Consider the following 16,317-nt stretch of genomic DNA (forward strand, 5'->3'; position numbering starts at 1 on the left):
GATCTCTGAGGTACTGAGTGATCTGTAAGATGGTCATGATGATGAACTCTTACAAATCATCTCCTCTTTCTAGGCTGATATGCTTCTCCATGGGTCTATGAAAGCAGAATTTACAAAATTCAATTATATTTGCAAAATAACAGGGAGAACTCACTTTGAGACAGAGTATACTGATGGTTAGAGGTCAGACTCACAGAACAGACTGCCTGGGTTTGAATCCTGCTCCTGTACTTAATTTACTATGTGATCTTGGGGTAGTAACTTAACCCTTCTGTGCCTCAACTTCCTCACTGTAAAACCAGCCTAACATTCTTACTCACTGCACGTGTAGGGTAGTTGGAAGTATTAAACATGTTTACACATGTAAAGAGCACAAAAAGCATGACTTATAATAAGTGCACAGTAAATATCAGTTACTGATGCTTGAAAAAAATTATCACAGGTTATTTTCATGTTTTTTTAAATGTATTTTTGAGAGAAAGAGAGGGAGAGAGACAGACAGACAGACAGATAGATGGGGGGGAGGGGCAGAAGGAGAAGGAGACACAGAATCCAAAGCAGGCTCCAGGCTCTGAGCTGTCAGCACAGAGCCCGACGCGGGAGCTCCAACCCATTAACCATGAGATCATGATGTGAGCTGAAGTCAGACGCTTAACTAGTCAGTCGAGCCACCCAGGCGCCCCATCACAGACTATTGTAAAAACATGTAATTATTTCTCCAGACTGGAAAGATTATCATTCTGATAGAGGTAAAGGGAAGGAAATTGACGATATTTCCATTTATGTATGTATATGTTAAGAATTTCAGCAAAACTCTAGAATGAGCAAATAAATCAAGATTAACAATTAAATAGTATGAGATGCTGTCTTTTTTTTCTGAGAGGGAGAGTGTTCATGTGCGAGGTGGGGAGGGGTGGAGGGAGAGGGGAAGAATCTTAAGCAGGCTCTATGCTCACTGTGCCATGCAGGTCTCGACTGCACAACCATGAGATCATGACCTAAGCTGAAATTAAGAGTTGGACACTTAACCGACTGAGCCACCCAGGCGCCCTGAGATGCTGTTTTTTTGTTTTTTTTTTTTTTTTTTTATCAAGGAAAACTTGGGTATGCTGTGGCTCCAGTGAAATGAAATCAGTACACCAGTCTGAATTTATCATCAAATTATACTTATAATCCAAACAAATTCTTTGAACAAAAGGCATTGTCTGGGACTCTGGACCCTGCGGGCTAGGGACTGCCAACCAACCAAAAGACAGGGCAAGAGAAATGCAGAGGATAAACAAAAGGAAGAACAGAGAATACATATATGCAAAGGGAGGAACTATGGCTAATGAAAATGTTTAAAAAATAATTCTATTACGTTCAGTGTCATGTTAAAGATTTTGTTTCAGGAGTAATTATATAGAGCACTATTTCAACGAAGAGCTTAGGTCTATGAAATCCAAAAAATCTGGCTTTTGGTCTTAGCTTTGCTACAAAACAGCTCTGTGACCTCAGCCCTTCTGACCCTCAGTGCAGGTCTCACCTATTAGAGCTGACAACATGAGGTCTCCCTACATAACCAAAATTAGGGGGATGATCAAACTAAACCTCTCCAACACCTTGATAAGTGTGGAATGAGAGAACAAGTGCACATTGGAGTCCAAATCACAGAAGGAAAAACTGATCATGTAACTAGAAGTCTTCTTTCCAAAAGGATTTTAATATATCCCTCTAAAAGGAGAGTATTTGATGAAGGTCAGAGGAATGATATAGGATGGCATTTAGCAGTCTAGACGAAAACAGAATCCATACTGTCATTCATGTTTTTGTTTTCTGTTGGAAACTGTTTTCCTCTCTAGCTTCCAGAGCCCCTGTTAGGGGAAGGGGCACTCATGTCTTAGATTTCCAAGGGGGTGAGCCCTCAAGCTGCCATGCCCACCAGCGTGACCCGCTGGCAAGACCACTCATCTCCGCTGGCCTACAGCTTGCTCACCTTTTGTGAAAGGGGCGACTGGACCACAGGATCCCCCAAGCCTTCTCCAACTCTAAAATTCTGTGAGTTCACGATTTCGGGTATTAGCCTTGTGACAGCTAAATATCATAAGAATTTATGATTTGAGTGTGTGTGTATGTATATAAAATACTTCTCAGCAGCTAGAGTAATTGACTTTTTTCAGTGTCCAGGTAAATGGCAGATACATTTTAACCAAAAGGAAAAGCCGGTGTGACAACAAATTATACTAATTATTTTCTTCTGCTTCTGTTGATCTGAGGCAAGCAGTATACCATGCTATGCTGCGAATGTAAGATTCCTCCTGGGCTCTGAGGCTGTAAGTCATCTGCTCTGTTGCACAGAAAACATCTAGAAATGAACAATGCCCACATAGTCCAACACACCATTATACTGATGAACCTTATACCAGGATATCTATCACTCTAGTGACTTTAATTAGCTCCCAAGCTGATTCGTGATCAATCATCAAGTGCTCGCCAAGGAGGAAAACCCGAGAACTCTTTGATAGGTGTGGGGGTGATACACAGATTTGCCACAAGCTTTCATTTTTGATTATAATTTTTAAGTTAAAGCAGAGCATTAGTCATCTTTTTCAAAATGCTAAATTTAACGGTAATCTTAAGGTGGCAATATAAATGATTATTTTCACAAGATTGTGCTGCTTTAATAAAAACTTTTAATAAAAAATGACAAATTTATCCTAAAGAAGATAAATTATTTTATGCCTTATTAAAAAGAAAGAAAATGTTTCTATTTGTAACAAGAGTGACCTATATTTATTAATCTTAATCTCGCCTAGCTCTGCTGTAGCAGTCACTAGAGGCAGTTTCTAATTTAAGTCTTTGAGTCATAGACAGGGGTTATTGGTTTTGTTTGTGAACTCTCGATGAACAGTCACGTTCAGCAAACATTTCTTGAGCCCCCTACTATGTACCACAAATAGGCCTTGTCCTATTTGATTCCATTACATTCTATTACTAGAAATCCAATTACATTTTATTCTCTATTGATTGATACCGGTTCATTACTGCCTAAGAGTAATTTTTCATGAGAGCAATTAATGTGGTATAGTATCTGCCTATTTCACAATTATCAGAGATTTCTACCACGAAATGAATGTCACTTTAAGAAATTCTGATTTTACTAAGGATATTTTCCTTTCTTATCTCTCAAGTACTTCATGTATAGTGGGGTAAAAGGAGTGTGGTAAGGGCAGGGGATTTTTTAAGAAGTCCAACTTACTAACTCCTTTTATTTTTACCTCGATGATTGCTAATACTCTGGTAATATTCAAGTGCATGGAGTTCTCTGCACAGGTAACTGTGGTTTCACACATCTGTGCTTCACTCATGTGCTAAATGCTTTTTGGAACACCCTTCCCACCCTTCCCTTATCACTAAAAACAGGTGTCATGGTCTCCAGGAAGCTCCCAGAGTGACTCTGGGCTTTGCACAGAGCTGTGAAGACCCGTCTCTATCTAGTCCAGCGTCCAACGCCATATATGGAACTATCTCCCTAGTCTAGCTCATCGGTGACAGGGCGGCATGCTTATCATCAATGCATTTCCAGGACCTCTGTATTTGTTGAAAGGCCCTGTAGAGATGATCCTATATAATAACTTTAGAGCAAAAGGCAACAACGCTTTTAGCGCTTTCCCTTTAACGGATTTAGAGACAGGGAATAGGCCCTAAGACTTGGGACAAATGTCGAATAACTCCATAAATCCTAGGACATTACAGGTCACGGCCGTCCTCCACATATTTGCTAAGCATCCACGCCACTGTCTGAGGAAGGAGAGTGTGGTCTTAAAAGACCACCCATTCCATCTCTCACCAGTATAAATGGTTAAACTCAGGCACCAGAACACCTGGGTTCAAATCTACATTTTGCCTTTTAGCATGTTTCCTTGCCTCTAATTGGAAATAAGAATAGGACCTGTAAGGCTATTGTGGAGATAAAATGAATGAGTACATGTCAAACACTTGCAGTGATAAGTGACACACAGTGAGTGCTTAATGGATGCTGTTACAATTAATGAAACACCTTTCTTTCATATCCTTTAAGTCCACAATGGCCTCAGCCCCACTGAGGCTCACTTGTTTATTCTCATACCTGAGAGGCTGAGTGCAGAGGGATGGTCTTTCTTTTATGGATCAAAGAAACGGAGCTGCAAAGAGACTTAATCCTTGCCCAGTAAGTCAACAGAGAGAGTCAGTGATGGAGAAGGTCATGCAGAAAGCCCTTGTTTCAAAAGGGGTTTTCATACAGTCTTTAGAGGGAGTGAAATACAAGTTCAATCTCCTGAAAAAAATACCCAAGAGTTGGCACTGGAATACTTATTAACCAGGGCCACCCTGGGCACAGTGGCAGAAGTGAAAAAGGGGAAGTTTAAAGTAGTTGGCAATGATGAGGGGGAAGGCAGATGTAAAATGAAAGGCCAAAGAATTTATGAGAATTTCAAAGTCTCCTGCAATATTAGATACTTAATTCTTTTCAGGAAAATGTTTCACATGTCTTCAACATTGCAAGAGGACTTCAGCTGCTTTCATTTTGACCTCAAACTTGCTAGCTGGGTTCTCCTTTCCAACCAGCCTCTTGGCTCAGGTGGAAGGCCCTAAGAGCACAGCATTCCCTGATGGGAAGTGAAACTATCCCCTCAAGCAATAAGGGCTGCCCTGAGCCAGCAAGACCCTACCGGTGATCGACCCCAAGGCAAGGATGGATTTGACCCTCACTGCCCACTGCACATACCCACCCACCTCTGCCTCACATTTTCCTTATGTAAACCTTATGTAAACTCTGGGCACTTTGGAAACAGGCTTTGAGAGGTCAGTCCACCATCTTCCAGGTGTTGGCCGCACTGAAATAAATTCCTTTCTTGTTTCACCACCTCTCAGTCTCTCAGTCTTTTGATTTTGTTAGTGGCAAGTGGCTGACCCTGGTCTTCTCGGACCCCCAGAGCCAGAAGCTCTTGCACCCCAACACTGCGGCTACAATATTACACGTGTGTGTTAGACATTTAAATTATAAGGTTTAGTACGTTAAATATTTAAACTGAGGACACAAGACACTTGGAATCATAAAATGAAAGCCCTATAATCTTGAGAATTCCAGCATCAACTAAAATGGAAAAGACTGATGTAGAATCCTTTTCTTTCGATGAAAAATGGGTTGGAATTTGACACATACCCTGTGCCTCAAATCTAGTATGTACTTCTCATTGCATTTATTTAAAAAAAAGAAAGAAAAAAGGTGCCGGGTAGGGGGAAGAACAACGAAGGAAGGTGAGAGGCCTTAATCTGTGCAAGGAAGCTTTTTGACAGTCTGATTAAGATGTTAGTTACTAAGCACTGTAACTGCTTAGAAGTCGTAATACTGTATTGCAGAATGTAATTGTTTAAATAAAACACTCTTTCAGAAGGATTCTCAGTATAACACATTCTTTTTAAAAATTTTTTTAATGTTTTTATTTTATTTTTGATAGAATGACAGAGCATGAGAAGGGGGAGGGGCAGAGAGGGGGATAAAGAATCCAAAGCAGGCTCCTGCCGTTAGCACAGAGCGCAATGTGGGGCCGGAACCCACGAACTGCAAGATCATGACCTGAGCCAAAGTCAGCGCTTAACCGACTGAGCCACCTAGGCACCCTGGTATAACACATTCTTCTTTTTTTTTTTGGCCACTTCATAACACTTACTGCTTTTAGAAGACAGTCTTATTTGTAGTTCATAAGTGCCAAGCATAACTAAATCTCAAATCTCAGAGAGAAAATGAAAATTCCAAGCAGGCGCCTGGGAGCATTTGGCTTCATTAATTAGCAGGGTGTCCTTAAAGGCATCTACACATAAAGTTCTTATCAAACAGCCGTCCTCAGGGATCCATGCAATGGAAATTTTATTAATCCCAGTCATTTTGGGAGGAAAATGAAGCCAGGCTAAATTAGCTAACTTAGTCTCCAAAGTCAATCTATGTCAACCCCAAGATGAGAATTCAGAAGCTGGCAGTCATCTTGATCCCAACACCCTTCTTTCCTTCCATCAAAGTGTCTATTAATAATGCCAGCAGAAGGATATACACACACACTTTGTCAACCCAAGATCTCTAAATAGATTGCTTTTTTAAAAAGTATTCCAGGTGGCATCATGGAGAATGTGGCGCTCCCAAGAGGTTTTCAATTTGGGAGCTTTTTACATATCTTTTCTGCTTTATTTCTCTTTGTTCAATGTTTTGTTCAGAGACCCAGACCTCTTTGTAGTCCGTCTCAAAGGAATGAATTTTCATTTTCACTACAGGGATATATATATATTTCAAATACTTAAAATGCCTACAAGCTAAAATAAATACTTAGCCATAAATAAATAAATAAATAAATAAATAAATAAATAAATATCCTCTTTGAGGCTCAGAGAAAAATCTTCTGATATGTGGTGGCAAATATCTTGGGCTCTTTCGGAATGACTTTTCAACCTTGCCTTGGGCATGTTTCTTTGTTACAGAAGAATGCATTAGCTCCTGGTTCGTGGGAGGCTCACAAGCCAGCCAAGAAAGCTTTCCTCAGCAGTCCTCTGAGGTGGAGTTTTCAAGGAAGGGCTTGAAATAATAAACAGTGTCTTCCCTCTCATCGGCTCTAAAAAATAATTAGTTGTGTATTTTAACATTTTAAAGAGAGAAGTGGTTCAAAGATATGCAAAGGCCAGGGTGGATATCTGTGTGCATTTGCAACTCCATTTTCCAAATCCCACACAAGATGCTTGGTGGCCTCTGGGTTTGTGCTAGCACAGCTTCCATTCTCTACTTAAATTTGTTAGGCAAACCGGAACTACAGTTCGGAAGGAAGAAACAAAGGTGAATGGAGTATCAGCTAATGAATACTTAGCAGTAATCACTGTGTATGAACACACAGCTGAACAGGTGGTGTTGACACATATAACATTAGAGCTAAATGAAAGATCAGATCTTAAAGAGGCACGCCCAAAGGAACATATCCCAACATTAAAGCTTAAGGCACAAAGCCATTTGGGTTTCCCATTCTGCAACCCATATGGACAGTCTGGAAAGCTCAAATGAGTTTTTACCAGTGTCCATAAGAACATGCAGTGTGACTTTTACCTATGAGTTTTATCTACTAGATCACATTCCGCCCTTCCTTCCCCCACCTGCTCTGCACATCTTTCCCTACAGCAGCTGTCAGGTGGGGAATTGATGGGCCCTGGGGACTGAAGCTGGGTTTAGATTTTGGAGCATTCATTAACTGTGTGATCCTCAGCTAATCATTCTGAGCCCCAGTTCCCATTTGTTACACTGGGATTAGGAATACCTGCCTCACAGGGCTGCTGTAAGAAATGAATGGGGTAACATGCTTGCCTCCTAAGAAGGGTTGTATAAATCTTCATTTTCTCAGTTCTTGCCTAATGTTAACGGAAACTCAGGATGGATTACCTCTTGACTCTGGCTAGCCATGTGTGTCACTGATGTATAGGGAGTGTGATAATCAATTACACATAATTAAGAATCAATTTCATGTGGATTTATCACGACCGTCTGTGTTCATCTTTGTTAGAATCTGCTTACTGAGGACGGTAAGCTCTTTGTTTTCTAAAATGCTGAGCATAATGCTGCAAAGCAAAGAGATATTAATATAGGACAGAAAACTGCAGCATAACCTTTTGCGAATTTGGTATTAGGGGACAGGCTTAACACTTTAACCCACTGTTTTATGGTGAGCCCTTTAGCAGACTGGTGAAGGTTGACTTTGGTTGGAGTGCTCCCTCTGACTCTCTCGGTCACCATCTTTCTTCTCTTTTTGCATTTCCACCTCTCCACTAATCCAATGGCAGCCCTGTTCACATCTACTATTGATCTGGTTTTCTTAGGGGAAGTTACCTTCCTTTTTCTTTTCTTCTACAAAGCAATATATATCTATTATAAGGAAAAACCATACATATGTACATATACATACAGCTGTAACAACCATCTCTAATTACCATTGATATCAGCCCCCATCTCCACATTTACTCTGAGAGGCGGACCATCCCCTCTCCATCCCTACTCCACTGACGATGAAGGGGGGGGATGACACCACCAGGTGACACTAATAAGGAACATTTATTAAGTGTTTACTATATTCCAGGTGTTGTTCTGAACACCTTATGTGTATCCCAGCCTTACTTTTCCTCGTAGCACTTACACCTGCCATACTATACATTTGTTTACTGTTTCTCCTCACCAGAATATAAGTGCTTTGATAGGAAGCATGTAGTTTATTTTTATTCTCACCTGTATATCCCCAGTATATCCCAAAGAGCCTGGCACTGGAGTAGGCACTTTATTTAAAAAAATTTTTTGTTGTTTATTTTTGAGAAAGAGAGAGACACAGAAACTGAAGCAGGCTCCAGGCTCTGAGCTGTCAGCACAAAGCCTGATGCAGGGCTTGAACTCACGAACCATGAGATCATGACCTGAGCTGAAGTTGGATGCTTAACTGAGTCACCCAGTTAAGCCCCATGTAGTAGGCATTTTAAAAATGTTTACTGAATAAATCAATCAGTCTTCATAATGATGTGGGTGAGCCTCATCCAATCTGGTGAGGACCTGACTACTACAGGAGGGCTGAGAAAGAGAATTTGCTCTCTCTGCCTGTCTTCAAGATGAGACACAATCATCTTCTTTGGACTTGAACTTGGGCTAGAACTTACACTATCATTGGGTCTTCTGATTCTCCGACTTTCAGAGTTGACTAGAACTATACCCTCGCTCTCTGGCTTGCTGTTTCATGTCTGCAAATCATGGGACTTCTCAGCCTCTGTACCGCATGAGTCAATTCCTTATAATCAGTCTTTCAATCTCTCTCCTCTCTAAATCTTCTACCAGGTCTTTCTCTGAAGAACCCATGCTAATACAGATTCCCAGATTGACTAAGTGAGCTTGGATTCAAACAGATGTTTGCTGACTACTGGTACAATCCACTTTTGCTTTGTTCTAGCACAGCCTTCTCCCTGTTTTTAGAACCTACTTAGTTCTCTTTCAAATGTGAAATGCAAAAGGAAGTTAATTAGTGGATTAGACTCAGGGAGTCTGAGGATCTTGGCTCACCCTTTCACTTTTTAGCCCAATGAATCCATCTGTTAGATCATTTAAATGAACACTTCTAGGGGTGCCTCGGTGGCTCAGCTGGTTAAGCGTCCGACTTTGGCTCAGGTCATGGTTTCACGGTTCGTGGGTTCGAGCCTCGCATCGGGCTCTGTGCCCACAGGCTCAGAGCCTGGAGCGTGCTTCAGATTGATTCTGTGTATTTCTCTCTCTCTGCCCCTCCCCTGCTCATGCTTTGTCTCTCTCTCTCTGTCTCTCAAAAATAAATAAATGTTAAAAAAAGATTTTTTTTAAATTAATACTTCTAAGAAGTACAGGTTGCCATTGAGGCACATGTTCAATTTTTTACCTATCTTTTTGTTGAAGCAACATTAATGCCACTGACTCTAAAAGTACAAATGAGCAAGTAATAAACTGCTTAGTGCTGTGTGTTGTTAGGGAGGTGTTAACATTTAGAGATCTTTGTTAGAAAATGGTTGTCCCCAAACTACAATAATAGAGATAAAATGACTGGAAGGCCAGACCTGGACTTGACATTCTACTCGATTACTTATTGCACAACCTGGGTCAAGCCTCTCTGAGCCTTAGTTTCCTTATCTGTAAAATGGGGGAAATGATAGTTAATTACCTCAGACAGATGCTATAAGGATCACATTACTTAATGCAAGTAATGTGCTTATTAGCACAATAACCAGCACATTCTTACTGAGCCTGTGGTAAATGTTGGCTACTCTGACAGGCGTGGCTAGTTACCTATAAATCTCTCTCCCCCTGTCTCAAAGAAACAGAACCTCTGATCTGTAACTGGTTAGCAATGAGCTGGCCACCTACAAGGCTGTAACTCCCTGATTTCCCTAGGGCCGCTGGAATCCCGTTCTAAGTTCTGGCCAATGAAACATTACATGAAAATTTCACATGGGACTTTCATGAACTCTCCTTAAGAGACAGGAGGCCTGCCTGCCCTCTTTTCCTTTCTCCATTCTGTTCGTGTTTCCTTTCTCCATTTCAGGAACACCTATGCAACAGCTGGGGCTCTAGCAACTACTGTAAATATAAGGACTAAGGTTACAATCAGATTTCTCAGAACAGTGGGTCAGGAGAAGCCGGATTCTTGGATGGCTTTATGTAACCTCCATGCCAACACAAGGCTGCCAACCTCGGGACTGACTTCTTTTATGTGAGAGAGATTATAAACTTCTAATTTGCTTCCACCATTATTTTGAGTATCTCTGTTCCTCAAGGCCAAACTAATCCTGACTGCTTTGGCTGGCCCTTGTGGTGGTGTAAGAATCCAAATGGAGGCTCAAAGCCATTATGAAGCCATGTTTCTGCAAATAAAGGCAAGGTTGAGGAAAAAAATATGGAAAAGGAGATGCATGTCCTCAAAGCCTTTGCTCCCCTTCCAGAAAGCACCATCTCTCTGCCCCCTCCCCGCTCAGAAGTCCAGGCATTTATGCCGGATGCACACAACCTGTACTCAAAGGATCTGATAAAACATGGTTCATTCTAAGCTATAAATGATCATAAGGCATCTCTTTCTACTCTTTCTGGGTGTCCGTATTTTATTTAAGACAAACTCTTCCCACAGGATGTTTGGAATAACCAAGAGGCCTCTGGGAGAAATATTGTTGGGAATCAAAGTCCACAAACAAGGCTGCAGCTCACCACTAAGGTAGACTGTAATTTCAAATTAAGCTGGTATAAGGAGGTTAAGGTACTTCTCAAAATATTTTTGACACCCAGGGAATATCAAGAAATGAAAAAAAGGGAGGAGTGAAGATTTGTCTGAAAAGGCACTTAAACAGCAACCTCAATTTCTTAAGGCTATGTATTTTATACTTGTCGCTTCACTGATCATTATTATACCATCAGTTGTACAAAATTCCATGCACGATGCAACTCAGAAGGTCATCTGTGCATGACCAGTCAGTGGCTGCACATGGACCCTCAACCACATTCCCCCCAATTCCTGGCCCACTGTACAAACACTCCTCACCTTTTCTTTATGAATGTAAACTGAGTATGTATAATGAATAGATTTTATCAGAACAAGACAGAAATTGTGTATCTGAATTTAAAGTGCAGGAGAGACCAAACATCCTTCTTCTTTTATAGTAAACACTGTGGGTGTGTATGTGTGTGTGCGTGCGTGTGTAAGTAACGTGAAGGTCTTTTCCTATGGAACAAGACCTCTGATCTTGGATGAGCACGCTCTCTGCTTAAGATAAAATTTTTTCACAAGAGTTCAAAGTGATCTACAGACTACCTAATTAAAACCTCATCTCCTCTACCCCTTAGGTCCTTAACTGACTTTGAGAGGTTAAACGACCCTGACAGGGTCATTCAAACTCCAGTGGTCTTTTCTAGAACCTGGCTCCTTCAGGCTTTCAGACTGACAATGATGAGAGTTTTGAGGAGTCAGCTTACTTGATTCATCTACACAGAGTCTGATAAATGTCTAAGTACATTTGACAGTCTGAGCCCAGGAGAAATTTCACCATACACATCCTTCACGGAGAAAAAAATTTTCACAGCATTCTACTGGTTTTCCTCCTGTTCAACAATTAAGCTTGTCTTTGCCATGGTTGCTTTGATTAGTACTACTTGTTTCACACCATCATCAGCAGGCACCTGTCTATGATGTGACGACCAGCAGATTTATTTTTTAAAGTATTAGAGAATGATTTATATTTCTAGGTAAAACAACATCCAAGCAAAGGGAACCACAAGGAAAGTGTCACAAAGCTCTCATCTTAAAACAGTTCAATGAAAGACGATAGAGTTTCTTCTTTGGATAGCTCAGAGGCATGATGCTCACTAACCTTTTAAACGCTAAATCTAAATTCTGAATTCTAAATATAGAAATGGTTGGCTAACTTAGGTTATCAGAAATTAACAAATCACACAAAGCGTGGGCTAATAAATGGCCTTTATCATCAAAAACTCCCTTTCATTAGGAATTTGTTAGAGGATATGACCTTATAAAGAGGCTTTTGCAAGCAAAGTTAAAAGTTCCTTAAGGAGGAACTAACAAATAGAAATTGTCAATTTAATTCCTAAGTACAGGCGTAGCAAATGTGCCATTAAAAATACAAATTTATCACACATGTACAAAAAAATTGGAAAGCAAATTTTATAAGACTATCACTCACTTTATGAAAGCTTAAAACTACAGTGTCTTTCAATTAGCAAGTATCAATGGAGCATTAAAAACAATTTACGAAATTGTATTTCACACACATGGCTTTTTAAGAACAAATGCAACCTGTAAATCAAGAAACATGTTAGTAATGTTTCAGGTTTGATTTGCCTATAAATAAAAATTCAAATAATCTTGTGCAAAAATGCAAATATCTATAGCTAGAACAAATTAATATTATTCACTTCTCATTATGTGATTCTCTCTTATAAAATAAAAACTCATCGACTTCCTCCAGAAGGAATTTTTATTTAATAATGAAAGATCATTGCCCATGTGGGCCACCGGACCAGCAGCTTTGCATTCTAAACCCAATCTCCTCATCTAGCTTGAAGCCCAGCACCACCAAGATGCTGGCTTACCACTCTTCCCTCATGGACCCTGACACCAAACTCATTGGCAACACGGCACTGTTGCCTATTAGAAGTCAGTTCAAATGACCTGTCCCTGGAGACACAAATGATACAGAATTTGTGGATGAAGCCATCTATGACTTCAAGGCCAAGGTGTTTCTCAAGAATGAATGAATGAATGAATTCATTAAGAATGAAGCTGATAGAACCTTGATATATACAATCTCTACATTTCTGAGTGTCTAAAGAAACTCCAAAAATGCAACTCCAAAGGCCAAGGTGAGAAAGTAATGTATCTGCTGGGAATCACTAATTTCCCCGTTCCTGGAGAGCCTGATTTTCCACTTAATGCAATTTATGCCAAATCTGCAAACAAACAGGAAGCTGAGGTGATGAGGGCCTACTTATAGCAGCTGAGACAAGAGACTGGGCTGAGACTTTGTGAGAAAGTTTTTGACCCTCAGCACGTGGTGGACTTGCTTTGTGAAGAGACAATTTATGAACAAGAGTCTTTCAGGACCTGAAGAGTAAAAGGAGCCTGGGAAGACCCAGTTTTTCCACAGCCTTGGGCAGCATTTTACAGCAAGAGGTACACAGTAATTTGCCTTTATTTCATAAAGTTTTATACAGAAGACAGAAGAGAGCATGTCTTCACTCGAAGAGCTCTTTATCAAGAATTTGGGTAGGGGAGGGAAGAATGAATTGCCAAAGGGTGATTTGAAATTTTCTGTGGTATTAAGCTAGTGCTTAATAAGAACAGGTAATAATAAAGGAACTTCTAATATTCCTTGTAAAAAAAAAAAAAAGATCATTAAGCGTAAAAAATTTTACACAGACATATGACTAACTCCAACTTGCAACCTCACTGTTTTTTTTAAATAAAATAGCTTTAAATTGTTTAATTTCTTATGATTATATACAGCAACCTGAATAAAATTTAAATTCAAAAAAGCAAATTATTGCCAAGAAGGAAAACCGATACCTCCCCAAAAGTAATTTTAATATATTAGGTCATTAACCAAACAATTTAACTGAAATGGGAATAAAAATTAAAGTAACAGAATAAAAGCAACTCTAAATTGCTCAAATCCTGGGATGGCTAATGCAAGAATGGTAACAATTTGGGATGCTTTAGGGGCTCGGTCGGTGAAGCGTTCGACTCTTCCATTCGGCTCAAGTCATGATCTCATCGTTCTTGGGAGAAAGCCCTATGTTGGGCTCTGTGCTGACAGCATGAAGCCTGCTTGGGATTCTCCTTCCCTCTCTCTCTGCCCCTCCTCCACTCACACTCACGAGTTCTCTCTCAAAATAAATAAATGGGCATTTAAAAAAAATGGCAACAATTTAAATCAAAATATTCTGGCATTAAATATACGTATAGATCACATATAATCCAACTAGTTACAAACATAATCTTACAGGGACATCTAAACTCTAGTTTCTTAAAGTGTGCTAACTGCATATACATATTTACTTGAACACAGTCTCCCCAACGGAAAGAGTAGCCTAAGACCGTAGTAGTGTGCATCTATCCACTTGGATCAACATTTCAACCAGAGAAGCATCCATCAACACCCTAGCTTGGAATGAATTCGAATCAGAGCACTGTTTCTGCAAACCAAAATTCCCAAGCAAAGATTCTTTCAAAAGAAGAAAGATTATGTGCTTACCGTATAGAGTTCATTAAGAACCTTCATCAAATCCTCATGAAGCTGGAATGCAATCTCTTTGCTCTACAATTAAGAAAAAATTAAGAATCTTTAAAAACGTAACAGAAACTTGTTTCCAAATTATTTACATCTTAAAAAGTCCACTGACTGAAAATAAAACAATGTATATAATACAAGAGAAGGCCAGCATAGCCCGACTGTAAGAAACAGTTTTGACCAAACTGCCCTTTGTTTTCAATTAAAGTATAGTTGACACACAATGTTACATTAATTTTAGGTGTACAATATAGTGATTCAACATCTCTAAAGGTTATGCGATGCTCACCACAAGTGTAGCCGCCATCTGTCACCTCACAATGCTATTACAACACCACTGACTACATTCCCTATTTGTATCTTTCATTCCCCACAACTTATTCATTCCATAACTGGAAGCCAGTATCTCCCACTCACCTTTACCCATTTTGCCCATCTCCTTCCTGTCTCCCAGGTGGCAACCACCAGTTCTCTGTATTTATGGGTCCATTTCTGCTTTTTGTTTGATTCTTTTGCTTCTTAGATTCCAGATACAAGTGAAATCATAAGGTATGTGTCTTTCTTTGTCTGACTTAATTTACTTCGCATAACACTCTCTTGGTCCATCCATATTGTTGCAAATAGCAAGATCTGATCCTTTTTATGGTTTAGTAATATTCCAACACACACACACACACACACACACACACACACACACACCCCACATCTTTACCCATTCATCTATCAATGGACACTTGGGTTGTTTCCGCATCTTGGCTACTGTAAATGATGCTACGATAAACACAGAGGTGCGTATGTCTTTTCAAATGAGTGCTTTCATTTTCTTTGGGCAAATAACCAGTAGTGGAATTACCAGATCATATGATAATTCTATTTTTAATTTTTTGTAAGGTTTTAGTTTTAAGTAATCTCTACATGCCACGTGGGGCTCTAACTCATGACCCCAAGATCAAGAGTTGCATGCACCACCTACTGAGTCAGCCAGGTGCCCCTCCACTTTTAATATTTTGAGGAACCTCCACATTGCTTTCCTCATTAGCTATACCAATTAGTATTTCCACCAACAGTGCACACCTTCTTCCACATCTTGTTAACAGTTGTTATTGTCTGTTTGATTCTAGTTAAATGGCCTTTCTAAGTACTAGATGTGTGCACCAATTGTCACCATAGGCTGGACAGAGGCAAATAAGTAGAGAGTCTGAATGGCTCTTGTAAACCATCTGAATCAGACTTTATCAAGAAGAGAGAGGAAAAAGTAAGCCGGGTGAAGCATCGTGCTTGCTCAGAAGTTGAGTTGCAAAACTAACATCACTAAAAAAGATGAGTTCCAGCATCCTGACAGAGATGTCACAGAGAAATCTTGCAGTGTGAGTCCCAAAAAGCTAAGTTAGAAATCAAAACAGAAATTAACTCTCCCTTTCCAAGGGAACTATGTGACTAACTACAATTTTAGCGTTAAGAAAGCATTTTCAGGGGGTGCCTAAGTGGCTCAGTTGGTTGAGTGTCCGACTGTGTCAAGTCATGTCTGTCAGTTGGTGGGTTCAAGCCCTGCATCAGGCTCTGTGGACAACTCAGAGCCTGGAGCCAGCTTTGGATTCTCTATCTCCTTCTCTCTCTGCCCCTCCCCTGCTCATGCTCTCTCTCTCTCAAAAATAAATATTAAAAAATTAAAAAAAAAATAAAAGAAAGCATTTTCAAAGCAGTGCAATGGTAAGGCCACTTACAGTCCATATACCTTTGCTCCTGCATTTTTTAGGTTTTTATTTGAATTCTAGTTAGTTAACATGCAGTATAATATTAGTTTCAGGTGTACAATTCAGTGAATGATTCAACACTTCCATACATCACCCTGTGCTCATCTGCACTTATTATTTTCATGACAATGAAAAAGAGTTCTCCTTTTCCACTCAATTGGTAAATAACCAGCATTTAAAATAGTCTTCCCTAGGCTAATTCTAAGAGTTTGATATAGGA

At 39.9% G+C, this 16,317-nt stretch overlaps 1 protein-coding gene and 1 pseudogene across 3 annotated transcripts in view; one reads left to right on the plus strand and one right to left on the minus strand.

Annotated features, from left to right (window-relative positions):
* Nucleotides 1-16,317, minus strand: part of SRGAP1 (SLIT-ROBO Rho GTPase activating protein 1) — a 277,813-nt gene that overhangs the window by 97,496 nt on the left and 164,000 nt on the right. For all 3 annotated transcript variants that reach the window (XM_019454985.2, XM_019454984.2, XM_019454986.2), the window contains exon 4: nt 14,308-14,370. In XM_019454985.2, coding sequence (XP_019310530.1) covers nt 14,308-14,370 — 63 coding nt within the window. The remainder of the gene's footprint in view (nt 1-14,307; nt 14,371-16,317) is intronic.
* On the plus strand, nt 12,584-13,168 carry LOC109270423 (actin-related protein 2/3 complex subunit 3-like; annotated as a pseudogene).

The sequence above is a fragment of the Panthera pardus genome, unplaced genomic scaffold (genome assembly GCF_024362965.1).
Source record: "Panthera pardus isolate Hobbes unplaced genomic scaffold, ASM2436296v1 HiC_scaffold_6, whole genome shotgun sequence".
NCBI lineage: Eukaryota > Metazoa > Chordata > Mammalia > Carnivora > Felidae > Panthera > Panthera pardus.